The sequence below is a fragment of the Diadema setosum genome, chromosome 17 (assembly GCF_964275005.1).
Source record: "Diadema setosum chromosome 17, eeDiaSeto1, whole genome shotgun sequence".
Taxonomy (NCBI): domain Eukaryota; kingdom Metazoa; phylum Echinodermata; class Echinoidea; order Diadematoida; family Diadematidae; genus Diadema; species Diadema setosum.
The window spans coordinates 21,257,978-21,273,163 of NC_092701.1; the positions used below are offsets into that span (position 1 = coordinate 21,257,978).

The following is a 15,186-nucleotide window of genomic DNA, read 5'->3' on the forward strand; positions in this document are numbered from 1 at the left end:
CAGAGCGCCCCACTATTTGAGTATGAAGATCATTTGTTTTTATCTTTTACTGAAATTTCTCACTTTCACGCAAATTTCATTAATGGAAATACTGAGGGTTTTTTTTTTCCTCCAAAGTTTACAAGTGTGCGTTTACTTCAGATTCGATTATGGTCACCAGCATACGCATATTATACGATGTGCTGATACATACCTAGAGTCGAGAATGGAAAAGACTCGAAAAACACGCTTTCGCTGTCTTACTCAATTTTTATTGGCTGCATAGTTGCATTAGAGAAAATTTGATAATACATAATTAGATCTTTCACATCAATCACTGAAATAGCGCTATACATAAATAAAACAGTCAATGATTGTTTTCTTTTATCTACAAGACAAAAAGAAGATAATCATTCAAAAAGCCCGAACAAAGGGTGGTTAGAATATGAAACCAAAAAAGACACTTCTGTTTTGTTAGTTACTATATCCATCATGTCAGGGTTTTTTTTTTTTCTTTATTAGCAAAACCCTCAGAACTTGTTAAGATGACTAGAATATTCCCCTAGTTGTTTTCATCTTCACCATCTATGCAAACGTCTTGAACCTTGGGGACATTAGGCGCTGTTAGGAAAGTGATATTTTGTTGGCCTCGTTTTTGTCTGTGTGTGAATGCCTGTTAAAAAAATACCAGAGTGTCGATAAAACGTTTTCACTATTTCTATATTTCACAATTGTACATGCACGCCAAACTCACTAATAATGTCAAATAACTCTGTGAGAGCTTCCTTAAAAGTTGAACTTTTTAAGGGAAAAATACCTCGCTATAAACAGCAATGAAGACTATGCTATATACATGGGTAAGATTGGTGTGTTATCTCTATAAGTTTAGTCTTATTGGCGTCTTTGAATCTGCTATCGATTGCCTTGTTCACTTGTGTTGAGGGATGAATGATTTCGCCATTTTTCTTCCGACCAGAGAGGATACGAATGTAGAGAAATGTAATGGATGGATTATTGGCAGGTTTGCGTTTGAGTTCTCTGAGACCCGTCAATGGAAGAGAATGTCCGTAAAAAGAATAATAGGGGCCTCCATGAGGGGGTAATGGGTATCCGGAGGAAGGGGTCCGGAGAGTTACATATCCGGACGCGACTCCGAGACTTTCGCGGCACGACGCTTCACCTTCCCATTAAAACGTGGGGCGTTCTTCACGCGCTGTGCCTCCAGATCCCGCCGATACTGTCCGGACTCCTTGTTCTTCAGGCCCGCCGTCATCTTCTGCACGCCGCTGTACATGGCCTCGCGGAAGGCTTGTCCGCGGACCTTGGCGGCCGCTTCGCCCCGGAGCCCGTGGTTGATCATCTCCTTGTAGGCGTTGGCGTGCGCCTGTTTCTTCATGTGCTGGCGGGCGTGGTTGACGGCCGTGGCGGGCAGGCTCCTGTGGATCTCTTCCATGTCGGCTTTGAACTGCTCACGAGCCTCCCTCAGGCGTTCCTTCTTGTCTTCGAATTCGAGGTCGGCGATGGCTATGTGCTCGACCTAAAATATTCAGACACAAACGAAATCACTTTGAAAAACAAATGCGATGAAGTAATGCACAATGAATTCATTTCGATATTCAACGACCTTCCACGTCATTGTCAAGAGTGGTGGTGCGTTCCCTTATGCTTTGTACCAGAATCGTTGGGTACACGGCACGAGTTCGACACCTATGAATCATACAGTCTACAAGTCATACAGCCCATTAGTCATACAGCCCACAAATTATACATCCTACGTGTCATACAGCCAATAAGTTCTACACTAAGCAAATGAGGCCCACGAAACGACACATTAAGCTCCGTGTTGTCATGTCGAACTCGTAGACTGTATGACTCATGGACATTTTTTTTAATGTCAAACTAGTGAGCTGTATGACTCGACGTGGGTGTCGGTCTCGTGGAATGGCTTACCCGAATTATTACATCATAATAGTATTGGCATCATTAAGATAACAACCGCTCACGTTCACAAAGTACACGTCTTTATTACAGTCGTCATCACCATCATCATCATCTTCATACACCATTACCGTTTCGGTATCTTTTGGGGTATTTCCTCTTTTATGTTGTTTGATTATTTCCTTCCCACCTTAAGAGTCAATCGTAAATGACAATACTACTGATATAATCTGCAACGCTGGTGATCATACATTTCGCCATGGGTGCGTGTCTAAATAAGAATGATAACAAAACAAGAATTAGTGTAGTCGTCGACGTCGTTCTCGACGTCGAAACGTACCTGTCTGACGAGCTCCTTCCGTCTGGTCTCGACGGGTTCGATGGGCGAGGAGTGGAGCAGGGCCTTGGGCAGGATGGCGTGGGGGCCCATGTACATCATGGCGTGCTCACGGAGTTTGTGGAGTTCCTTGGCCTTCTCTTCGTCACTCAGCGAGTAGTCCTCCTTGATCTCCATGGCGCGCTTGATGAACTGGCCCTGCTTCTCCCGCAGCTTCGATTTATCCCACTTGGTGGGGCCGTGGTGTTCCGTCACCTCATCCTGACGAAGTGATGGAAAAAAGAAGAAGTGTAAAGCAAACTGCTCAATTTTAAGCCCAATGCCCACTGTGCGACCTGAGCCTGCGAGCTATAAAGTGGCGAGCTGGTGCGAGCTTTATGGGCGCCAAGTGTCGCATGGCCTATTACGTTACGAAATCAGTCATTTCGTCGACGAAATGTTTATTTTATGAACGGAATGATCATTTCGTTACGAAATGACTGATTTCGTATTGAGGCCATGAGACACTTGGCGCCCCATACAGTTTGCAGCAGCTCGCCACCAGCTCGAAGGCTCAGGTCGCACAGTGGGCATTGGGCTTAAGAGTTTTGATTCGATTTTTTTTTTTTTACATATGACAAGTGAAAGAGTACATAGAATGAATTTGAGACGCATGAGTTGAGGGGTTGAGTTGAGTTTATCTTATTTATACACGGATTAAAACCTGCTGTCAGCTGGACAAGCTGTTTTTCAACAAGGCCGTGTTTTACATCGACTAACTAAGCATACACATAAACAAAATTGCAAATGAAGAGCTGGTAATCATTTCCATCTCATCTTTGTATCTCATGTCATCTTGTCTCATTTGACTTCATTCGTTCTAGAAATTAGATTCACCTAAAAGAGGAACCGATGAAGTTAGAAAAGGGCTTACAAGTGTCAATGACGAGGTTTAGATGTCAAATTTATTATTCATTCTATGATACAGAGCTTTATTAATAATCACATCATGCATATAAAGTACTCAGTATCACTACTAATATTCATCGGAAATTGAGGCGACTGCAAAACAAGCACCTCGGTTTAACACATTCGTTGTCTGCAATAAAAGAGAAGGAGAGAAATATCAAAATATCACTATTTAGAGAACAGCGCTGCGAGTTCGGGCTTCAAACTGAACACAGAGATCTTAAAGCCGTAGCTAGGAAATTGCCAAATCTTGTGAGAACAACTGGCTGCCGACCTAGTGTACGTAAACAGTGGTAAAGGAGTTATGTGTTTCACATATAGATTCACACGATATGCCGAAGGCCGTGAAGGTATGTAACAATATAGGGTATGATCAGGCGTGACGGGATTACTGATACAAACTGTACGAAAACATTTTGAATTTCTCTTTTCTGAAGTCAATAGACAGGTAAAGTCAGACAATCATTAATTGAGCAGGGGAAAAACAGATGTTTGTGAGAAGTGTAAAAACGTACTGCAACATTTAACCTTGTGCCTGCAATATACTGTGAACACATTTAGTCCAGGCTAGGCTCCATAGAAAGTGCACCTAACCTTGTTTTTTGATATATACAATGTTTTTGATGGTTTCTTGTCAATTCGAGGGTGCTGATTCCAAATCCGATTGATGCCACTCGCGTAACCTTGAGCATTTTCGGCAAAATGCAAAAATCCAAAATGGCCGCCAGATATGGTAATTTGGCCATGATAATTCCCGTTATGTCAATTTTATGACCAATTATTCCTTCAAAGTTTTTAAAATTTTTGTTCCTTGTGTAATTATACTTGCACATGCAAGAAATTTTTCATTTGAAGAGGTACATTTAGCATTTTAAGCTTATTTTCAATTCAAAATGGCCGCCAGTCCTATACTCATGTACTATATGAATGGCAAAAAATATGCATAGAAATAGAAGACGACTTTTCAGTCACATACCTACGCTTTTATCAAATTTTGCAGGTGCAATGCAAATCTGATGAGTGCCAATAGCAAAACAAGCAAACAAACAAGCAAACGAACAGAAAATGTATTGTTTTTAGGCTTATTATATTCTTCTCAATACAAAACTCCCTAATGGATGTCACTCATATACCCCTGGCACAATATGAACGGCAAAGTGTACATGGAAATAAAGAGATTTTCTTTTCTTCTTTTTTTTGTCACTCAGGTACACTATTTATCAATTTGTGTGCTGATTATAAATCAGAAGGTTGTTAATAACAAAAGCTGTTTTATTTTTGATGAAAACATCCGAATTTGCTATACGTACCTCAATCTGATGTTTTCCCTAGGAATTTGGAAAATCCACCAAAGCTTGAATTGACGCCAACATCAAGATTGTTTGTCAGAAATTATTAGGTATGAACATTTGATACTTACTTTCCATGAGATGTTTAACATCATAACATTCACTCTGATTTGCTGAATTAAAAGGCTGAATCCTAGATGATGACACAAATGAAATTTCCAATTACCTTTCCTGTTCTACATTGTCTAAAAGCGATATTATACAAACTTTTCAGTCCCCTCATCCGAGAAAGAATATGAGTCAGGGGGAAAAGGGGAAAAAACGGACCACCTCACTTCCTGTCGTCAAATCTCTGAAAGGAAAATAATACCCAAAAGTTTTTCATGTTAACCCAGATGAATTATATATGGTAGATTAATTTTACCACCATTTTTTCGGAGTGAATGTGTTTGCGTACTAGTATATGATGTCAAGGGAGACTCTGAGATCTGTAAAGTGCTGCCTCATTCTGAAAGCAGTGTTATAACAACTTCACACTGCTTGTCTTTAATCTTCAGCACTTGCAGATTCAGGATTGCTGTAGGTAACCAGACCAGCTGTGTTAGGACTCTGAATGGTGGTCTTCTTAATGGTGGCTGTAAACTAAGTCCACTAGAGCTCTTTTTAACATGTACATGGCGACATAACATTCACTTCACGTAGGAAGTTTGCAGATGATCTCGCCTTTACGTCTCATAGAAAGTCCTTGGATGACACCAGCCGAGTACTGACCCATCTCAAGACAATAGAGGAGTTCTTCACCTTCTGGAGACTTTGCCCCAACCTTTATAAGATTATCATCAGACCCATGCCTTCCATCTTAATAACCATCTTGCCAACGCTATGTTCAAGGTAGCCCTCTGTGGCAAGCCTTCCAAGCATAGGCTAAGGAAGTCTACCCTCCTTCACTGGCACTCGATCACTCTCCCTCACGCTGGAAGGAAAAGATGGTAAGTGTCACCAGTGCCGTCAACGCATACCCTGACCTTCTAAACACGATAGCATGGGGGCATTTCATGAAGAGTTTTGTCTGACAAATTTGTGGGACAAATTTGCTCTCAGCCTATCAGATGCAAGGATTTTAGTAGCTTATAACAGCTGTCAAGAAGAAAAGATCTGACAAAGCGCTTCATGGAATACCCCCTTGAACAACCTACCATCAATGCGTCTGAAATCCCACAAGTCTAGATTTCCCTCCCGTAACTTGAAAGCTTTGACCCCAAAACAGGTTCGTGCAGTTGCTGGTCTCGTGTCATCTCTGATACCACCCAAGTTACCTACGACTGTCTCTGGCCTGGCAACAAAGCCATAGGGCTTCAACGGGTGGTGATCAAGCAAGTCTTCATGTCTTCATTCTGTTTCTATGGCAAATAATCGCCCTCTGACCCCTGAGGAAGTGCTGAACATCACCAGATGTGGTTGCAATTAAAGCAATTGCAGGACTAATATGCATCTTTAGCCTGAGAATTCTTCAAATTCGGGGCTGATGTCGCCTGCTGCCAAACATCCAATTAAAGGGTTCTTTAGAAACGATAAACTAATGAAAGTTTTAGTTTTAGGACAAGATTGAAAGAGATCATGATGCCAAAGTGTTATCAACACCTGGGAACTGTGAGAGAACTGAAAGAGGTATCTCACATTGCTCCTTGGTTGATGTTTAATGAATTTCTTGTACGGTATTGCGTTTGGACAGTTTCGTTCAAGTTCAAGTTCAAGTTCGAATTTATTCGTTTTTCCACAATAAAGTAATACAAACATAAATGTCACTTTCTTGAGTGACAGAAACAATGCATGTAAATCCGTACGTTTATGCCTTCACAAGTTTTTGTTGTTTTAATTCAAGAAGAAAATCAAGTTTGCTCGATAATATCACGGCGATACTTCTAAATTATATCATATCAAAGTGATGGAGGTTATGATCCATTTCAAACTCGCCTCAGGACTCCTCCCTCCCTCCCCCCCCCCCCAACTCCTTGCCGGAAAAAAAAAATCTACAATGTAAAGGGTTTTTAGTTGGCTCATTAATGTCCGATGTATTTTTGTCTGCACCATATCTCTGCACTTACTGTATAGGATTTTTCTGTACTTTGTTGATATGGTTTTAGGGGAATGCATATTAGAAGCTTTGCTTTCTATAGCTTCCCCTCCATTTTCAACATTATTTGATAAATACCATTCATCTAGGCTTCTTGATATATTGTGTTACTATTACATTTCTATATTCAACCTGCATGTAGAATATGATGGTATATATTGATTTCATGCGAGACGTTTAGTGAACTTATATTCGTTGTTGAGACAAAATGAAGTATATAGGAAATTGTGTTAAACATCGTAAGGGTTATAAATATTAAATGCTCAAATATACATGTAGGCCCTCTATATTGTAAGTGACACCCAACATATTTGTATTACACATGCAACACTTCATGACAGCGTAGGTACGGGACTGGAAATACAGTAAATTTGTTCTATATTTCCATGCATATGTTTTGCCATTCATATAGCACATAAGCAATGGAATGGCGGCCATTTTGAATAAGAAAAAAAATGAGCTTTAAATACTAAATGAACCTATATGAAATGAAAATTCTCTTGCAAATGGAGATGGAGTAACTCTAGGAACAGAAATGTACAAAGTTTGGTGGAATAATTGGTTATATAATGCACATTATTGTGTTTATCACGGCAGAATTAGCATATCTGGCGGCCATTTTGGATTTTTGCATTTTGCCGAAAATGCTCAAGGTTACGCGAGTGGCATCAATCGGATTTGGAATCAGCACCCTCGAATTGACAAGAAACCATCAAAAAGCATTGTATATATCGAAAAACAAGGTTGGGTGCCTTCTAGCCTGGACTAATTATTTTCTCACAAAAAGTGAAGCCTTGCGCACTGTGAACATAGTATGCAGAATGAACCGCAAATTGTTGTGTAGACATGGTAGATGTGCCACCGTTTTTCTTTTGTTTGTTTGTTTGTTTGTTTGTTTGTTTGTTTGTTTGTTTTTAGAATACCTAAAACTAGAGTGACCTTTCTATGTATGTCTTAGCCACAGACTAGGCGGTAAAAATATTCAGTCTCAAGATTTTTTTCGATACTGTTTGAATTGATTTGTATGTTTTCTTACATAAATGTAGGATAAACAGAGTAATACGGATTCTCGGAATGAGAGACGAAAATGCTGTGCCAGAGGTTTTCAGCAGTATTGATAGTGGAGAGGAGGATCAATCAATTTTCTACTAAATTCTACGAAAGGAAGATTAAATTGTGCCATGCACATTCTCAGAATCAAAAATGCTTCATCAACTAGAGAGTAGACAGTGTAAACGTGTAATCTCAGAGGAGATGCTGTTTATTACCGTACAGTTGCAATACAATAAATAATGTTTCCTCCCAAATATGCGGCGTGTCGCAGAGCGGGAGATGTTTAGCACATGCGCTCTTCTTGTTGTTGTTGTTGTTGTTGTTGTTGTTGTTGTTGTTGTTGTTGTTGTTGTTGTTGTTGTTGTTGTTGTTGTTGTTGTTGTTTTTCTTCCTTTCTTTAGGGGGTACTCCATCTTACATGGCTTTCCAATGATGTAGGTAAGGTCATCAATGTGAACATATCGATCAATATTTTCGCTAAGTTTTTTTTTTTATTATTGTTATATTAATTGATATCGTCATATTGAGTACATTTGAACCACAAATCAAATAACTCTTGCATGCAGTGGCTATTGCGTTGTCGGGAAAGCCCTGTGATAGTCATAATTAAGATCATGGCAGGGATTTATATGTTGATACAATATCTTAGACCAATGTCCTGACATGACGGACATTTTAAGATGCTTATCTGGATGAGTGTTATTCTTTCTTTCTTTTTTTATTCGCTGCACGGATTTTAATTTCGTGAAACTTTTTTATGTGCATTATCATTACTGCGGAGCTGTAGGCCTGAACATGCTAAACGACATATAGGATTTTTTTGTGTCCTTGTTGTTTTTTACCTCCCCCCTTACAATATGCCTATCTTTATTGCACGAAAAGCGTTACAGTACCATCAGTGAAATATCAGTCATGGAAACCGCTGCATGTTAAGATTGTGTCGGGGACAGATACACGAGATAATAAATGATAATCAAGGTCTTCATTTATCCAGGGTAGCCTCGCTTCAGTGCTCCACAAGAGGGCGCTGCCATTATTAGTACAATTTGTACCCTGTTGTTGTCAGGCATCCATTCTCCGTCTGAATTCGTCAGAGTTACCTGGTGGGTTAAAACATCTTGCCCGTGAACTTGACGGGATTCAAACTCGAAACTTCCCAATTGAAAGTCATGGGTTTTATCCACTATTATATGCAACAGTGCCTCCAAACTGTTGCGAGATAACTGTTGCAAGCTATTGCGAAAACGTAACATAAACGCGTGTTAAATTAGACCGTTCAGCAGTTAGGAATGAAGGCGACAAATAGTGCATGCATGAAGAAGCAAATAATCCAAGCCATTTCTATGCATGTATTGATTGCAGTCATTTTTTTTTTCATGAACGTTTTGTGTGCCGAATATAGTAGTAATATTTGCTAAGCATCGACTACGATGGCAGCTGTTCAGTCGTTCGTCCATTTCTCTTCAAACTAGCCTATCTGTCGTTTAGGAACAGTTAGATGGGGGGGGGGGGGGTAATGCTGCTCTTCAATGTTCTGTTTTAGTCGCTACTGTATGGTGATCTGATGATGGAGCTTCTGTTTAGATATCTTCATACCTCCCTGTTCTTAACACTTTCCCTTGTATACTCTGTCATGTCTTTTACTATTTTCTGCACGCGGCAATGTTATCATTATGATGTTATATTTTGCCTAGATTCCATAGATTGCTTTGAGGTTATAATAGGACATCGGCTAGGTGAGAGTTTGTCTCACTGTCCTTTTAGTTTTGTCGATGTTTTTGAAAATGAGGTATACACGATGTCCTTACTCTGTCTAGAAAATGTAGAAAAAAATTATGAAAATAACTGAAATCAATTAAATCTTTCCAACCGTCGGCAATGGCTAATCATCGCTTTGCAGTTGTCGCGTGCAAATTAAGTGGACCTGCAGTGGCGGATCCAGAGGGAGGCGCAACCGGCGCACGCCCCCTCCCCCTTTATTTTTCGTTTAAAAACAAAAGAAATTTTGTTTAAAAAATGAAATGGAACCCGGAAGTGGCACCAGAAATATTAGTTGCACCCTCACCCCTTTACAGAATTCTTGAATCCGCCCCACGGCCTGACCTGTGTCACATCGCCTAATTTGATCTACAAAAATATTTCAGCACTCTTCGAACGACTACATTAAAAGTGCGTCATTATCCTATTTCTATCAAGGGGCACTATGCAGTTTACACGAAATCTCCTTGTGATCTGTGTCATCATGAAAGCTGAAAACCAGTTGATAATAAGGCGAATATTCGATCAGTCGTTATGTTGGTTGATATATAGTATGTGCATACCCAAGTTGTTGACATTAAACTTTGGTTAAATTTAGGGTTGTCAACAAACCTAAGGTAGCTAGTTAACAAAATTAAGGTTGACTCGATCTATTCCTGAGTTACTTCAAAGTAGTCCCTACCTGATCAAACGATAAAAAAGTATGTCATTTCTTCCCAAATCGTTGAATAGACTTTGATGCACTATCTCCCGCACTGAGAAACAGCGACAGTTCCGATTATAACAAACTGACAAAATAAACCTAGTCTTTTTTCCTAAGGAGTAGTACAGTATTAGAAAAAAACGTTTATGATTTATAGCCCTCTATTAGCCTGATGTTGATATGCGATGCAGTAGACTAATTATTGTTTGAAATTTCTACAATGGTTGAAAATTCATTCTTTGAAGGAGACGCCAAATCCTAATGATCAAAATTAGGTCTACGGATTTCTTTGGGTCTTGATTTTTCGATATGACCCAATTTGCTGTAATATACCCCATGTCGGTAAAAAGATTAATTGTCTGATCCTATAAATAGCATTTAAAGAAACGTTAAAATGGAAATATTGTTTCGAACATAGAAGATAAAGATGTTTATCGCAATTTAGCAGATTCTCATCCATGAGAAGGGAACGGGTGCCTTCGCTTTGATGGTGAAATATTATTAGGGGCAAGATGGCGATTATTGATTGGTTAAGAGCTGACATCTTACGTATTGCACGTATAGTTCTTGGCACAAGATATACATGTCAGACATGACTGTCAAGCTGGTCCAGGACTTACCTCCTTTTGGGGTGGTCCCGCCGCTAAAACAACAGACACGAAGCCAATCAAGACGGCTAGGAAAATCCAGGCTTTCATCATTATACACTCAATCTAGATCTGGAGGAATAAGAACAGGTATAGCCTTTTCTATAGAATCCTCCAGCGATAGTCCAGGTTCTAGCGACGCAATGTGCCAGGCATCCAAGCTCTGCTCCTCGCTGTTTGCGCCGAAATAGAGTGTGGCAACCCAAATCCTTTGACGACAAAGATGGTCGAAAAACTCAAGGAAAAGAAAAGAGAAAACAACGAATGGAACCCTCAACGCGAGACGGTACCAAGATACACGAAAGAAAGACATAGATCGATTAGTATCGATCGAGAGCCGCAGCACTATTCAGTGTCTACGGGCACACATACCAAGTTTTAGGATACAGACAAATTTGCCTTCCTAAAAGTTGATGGTATCCTAACTGAGTATTATGACATTTAGTAGCCACGAATGTGCTAGTACTTAGATTATTGTATCGCGGTACACTACAACCATTTATGGCATTGAGGTTGATGATTATGGCTACTCAGCAAATTTGCAAACTCATGAAATTATTGGTCAACTTTGGGTTTTATTTCTTCGTTTTTTGCTTGTGTTTATTCTGAAAGTCTGGGGAAAATGAGACCCTATCAGTCATACACCTACTTCTATAAAACAGCGGGCTACAATTATTAAAAACTCAAATTTTATGAATAGTGAACATCCCATCGACAAGATAATGGCTGGAATTCTGTATTTTGTAGAAATAGGAGAGCACACAATCAATGGACAAGGTTTGTCATTATTAACCAAAGGAAATTGGAAATCAGGGGTAGAGAAAATGGCGGAGGAGAACTGATGAGAAACAAAACAAAAAGATTAACAAAAAGACAAGGAGGAAGAAATAGAAGAAAAAAAAGAAGAAGGAGGAGGAGGAGGAGGAGGAGGAGAAGGAGAAGAAGAAGATGAAGAAGAAACCAATGAAAATAAAGGGTTGAGAGGAAGAAATAGTAAATGACAAAGAAAGTAATGATAATGCAAAAGATGAAAATTGTAATGATGACGAAGGAAATTAATTAGAAATGGTAGAAAAAAAAGAAAGGGATATGGATAACGTTGAATGAGGAAATGCAAGAATTTTTTCTTGACGATATATAATGCGATGAGGTTTAGGATGATAAGAAACAATGAGAAAGAAAGAGAGAAAGAAAGAAATATGAAAAAGTAGATAAGAGAGAGAGATTCGGCAAACTATACAGTTATGAATAAAAAAGACCCCATGGTCAGCAAACGGGATTTAATCCCAATGGGATTAAACGTTTTCCATATTTTAGAAGAATTGTTACGAACACCTCCCAGCTACGACTGTTTTCGCACTGCATTAAACTAACAAAAAAAAAGTTTAACAGATGATGTGATCCAGTCTCAAAAAAAAAAAAAAAAAATGCACCCTCTCCACTGGACCTGCGAGATCTTAAGCACCCTAAAGCACAAATCGATCACTCTATTCTGGTTCCCATGGTTGATCAAAATGTTAGGCCGGTATTACGTAAGGACTGAACAAAGCCGCCGAGAATCGGTGGTGAATCGAGGAAACGCTACTTACAGTAGATAAGAAATTGCAGGAAGAAATAATGCAAGAGAGTCAGTGCTGTCGGAAGCGGGAATAAAATAGTCTGACGCTGGATAAAAGTCAAAAGTGTCGGAAAGTTTCAGGAGAGTGTGTCATCATGGAGCTAGTTCCATGGTTTCATTTTACATTTGCCGGCTACTGCTACCAGCTTCGCGTAAGGAATGCTACCATTCCCGTATTAAGACGTAACCATGAACAGTTTGATCGGAAAATGGGCTAAGAGCCATTGTTAAAGGGATCGTATAGTTTTGGTTGAGACTTAATTTCAGGCTTCTAACACTTTTGGTGAGATAATGAGAAACCTCTTATGAAATATGGGGAAAAAATGGAATTCCATGAAGAATTCAACGTTTATTTGATGAAAATTGGTTTTGAAGTGGCTGAGATATCCAAAACAGAGCGATTCTAATGAGTGTGGGACCCACACTTTATTACGATCACTTTGTTTTACTTTGTTTTTGGACGTTTCAGTCATTCCAAACCCGATTTTCATGATATAAACTGTGAATTTCTCTTAAAATGGTATATGCTCTGTACTATTTCGTCAGTGTTTTCTTGGTATCTCTCAAAAAGTTAAATACCCAATTCTCATCTCCACCAATACTGTACCATTTTTGTTCCATTTTAAGTCCATCATCAAATAGAGCAAAATAGAACCGGTCCACCGATACCTCACTTGTTCCATAACAAGAAATATCCTTGAAGAATATATCCCATATTTTCTTATTATGTTATTTGGTTTAGTAGCTTTAAATATCTCAACTTCACAACAATGGAGTTAAGTCGATTTGCAACCAAACTCCTTCCACAAATTGGTCTTGGACAAGGTATCAGTTGTTAAATTTTTGAAGTTTCATTTGTTCTAACAAAATTAATGTCAGTCGCAATGAGATACGCGTAAAACACGATGACGATGTAATGACCTTTTAAGTCTCAAGCTGCACTGCAAGAAGTCTTCACTTAATGTGCTCCTCCTGTAAGTTAAAAACGAAAAAAAAAAAGAAGAAAATGTATCATTATGATTTATATTATTTCACAATGATTCACATTGAGGTTAAGTCGTCGGGGGCTATTCATATCTGTCACATTTTCGTATCATCATTGGCCATTGCTGATGGAACGTAAATATATTCATACGTAAATTTCTACATGCACACATCAAGCACGCATGATTATGATAAAAATTATGCTCCATATAGAATGCTGAGTATATCATTAAAGACGTATGACAGATCTAGATATAAAACTTGCTGGCAAAAAGAAGAAAGTGAAGAAATAAAAGAAAAAAAAAGTGTCCGGTGGTGTCTACAAGACAGACAACGATTGCATTGATCTGAGGAGCCACAGAACCGGGGCCGGCCCGGGGGATACAGTAGCTGGTCTAGGCTAAAGGCAAAATTTTCCATCAGGACCAATAATTATGTGATAGAGATGACAAGAGTTTAGGATTTTAAATCGACTCCTAACCTGGGAGCAAATCCTGGAACAGGACTTTTCCCGTGATGTCCCTTGATCTGTAGGTGTATTATAAAGCGCAATGCCAGTATTCAAGTTAAAGTTCAACGTGACATTTATGTCATTCAATACCAAATCATAATAGATTATTATGGACAGTAAAGACAGTGGCAGTTTATGTATCCTACATTGGAGGAGGCGTGGCACCAAAGAGCAGCATCGTTTGTATCATGGACGGACATGCCTAAAAAAAATAATAATAGCTGTACGAGTATCACATTTACACATAAGGCCCTATACATCAAAGGGTAATGCTGGAATCAGAGCAGAGCTACACTAACGAAGCTAAACCAGGAAACTGAGAACATTTCAACATTACAGTAATCATCATACTTTTTTTTTTTCCTTCTTTTTTTTTCCATGGTCACAGCAGTCGACCCTACTTGATAAAGTTCAGTAGGGTAAAATCGTGTGTGCAGCGGCCTGCGTGCAGAGCCTGCTGCCATCTAGTGGCGTATGTACGCACAGTTTCTAGAAGAAAATTCAATCAGCTGAATCACAAACCTTGGGTGACGACGGAACGGAGAAAATCAGGTAGCCTATAACATTCTTTACTCTCCAGTATTTTTCCTCTTTTTCCAGAAGAAGTGATATGTTTTGTATACTGATAATATCTGAGAGTACACAGTCATGCATTAATGTTTCATTCGCTGAGAATGTGTTTATCTCGTGCTTTTTCTTTTTCAAAGACGGATAGCGCCTTCAACGACAGGAGAAACAGTCCCATTCGTAGAGACTCGCGTAGGATGGGAATGTCGTGCATGCGCATGCCTGTGATTTGATGCATGCAGTGGTCATATAAATTTTAAGCGTGAAGTTTGTAAGCAGGGGCTGCCAACATTGGAAACTACTTGAGAGTGAGACTCGATCCCATAGGCCAATGCTATAATTTCGGAGTCAAAATGAGTGAGATCAATAGAAATGGGTAATCATGTAGAAATGCACACCTACCGTTCGCTTCGCCGTTTGCATTTCTACATGATTACCTAGAAATGCATGCAAATGAAATAAAGTTAGAGTGAGAAAGGACCAAAATGAGTGAGTACTGAGTCTCACTCTCAGTCAATGAGTGAGAGTTGGCAGCCCTGTTGTAAGTCGTGACTGACATGAAGATGGCAGCAAGTAAAAGTTTAATGAACGTGAATAGAGGATGCTGAATGGATGTATGTATTGTCTTGTCGGCATTTACAATGCAATGTAAATTTACGTCCTTGTATGAGATGGTCCTATCCTCTTGATAGATATGAACTGTATGAATGTGAGTAAATT

At 39.3% G+C, this 15,186-nt stretch overlaps 1 protein-coding gene across 1 annotated transcript; it reads right to left on the reverse strand.

Annotated features, from left to right (window-relative positions):
- Positions 1 to 1,111: 1,111 nt before the first annotated feature.
- On the reverse strand, positions 1,112 to 10,895 carry LOC140240399 (uncharacterized). The gene is made up of 3 exons (XM_072320169.1): positions 10,760 to 10,895; positions 2,258 to 2,515; positions 1,112 to 1,516 (listed from the first exon to the last, which is right to left on the reverse strand). The coding sequence occupies exons 1-3, from the start codon at positions 10,838 to 10,840 to the stop codon at positions 1,112 to 1,114; spliced, it is 744 nt and encodes a 247-aa protein (XP_072176270.1). The 5' UTR covers positions 10,841 to 10,895.
- Positions 10,896 to 15,186: the final 4,291 nt, after the last annotated feature.

Bases quoted from the DNA above. Each gene is read 5' to 3' on its own strand.
- LOC140240399 (XM_072320169.1), bottom strand. From the start codon at position 10,840: ATGATGAAAGCCTGGATTTTCCTAGCCGTCTTGATTGGCTTCGTGTCT. The intron at 2,516-10,759 runs GTAAGTCCTGGA...TCACTTCGTCAG, and splicing joins CGGGACCACCCCAAAAGGAG to GATGAGGTGACGGAACACCA. The intron at 1,517-2,257 runs GTACGTTTCGAC...TGAATATTTTAG, and splicing joins GGAAGGAGCTCGTCAGACAG to GTCGAGCACATAGCCATCGC.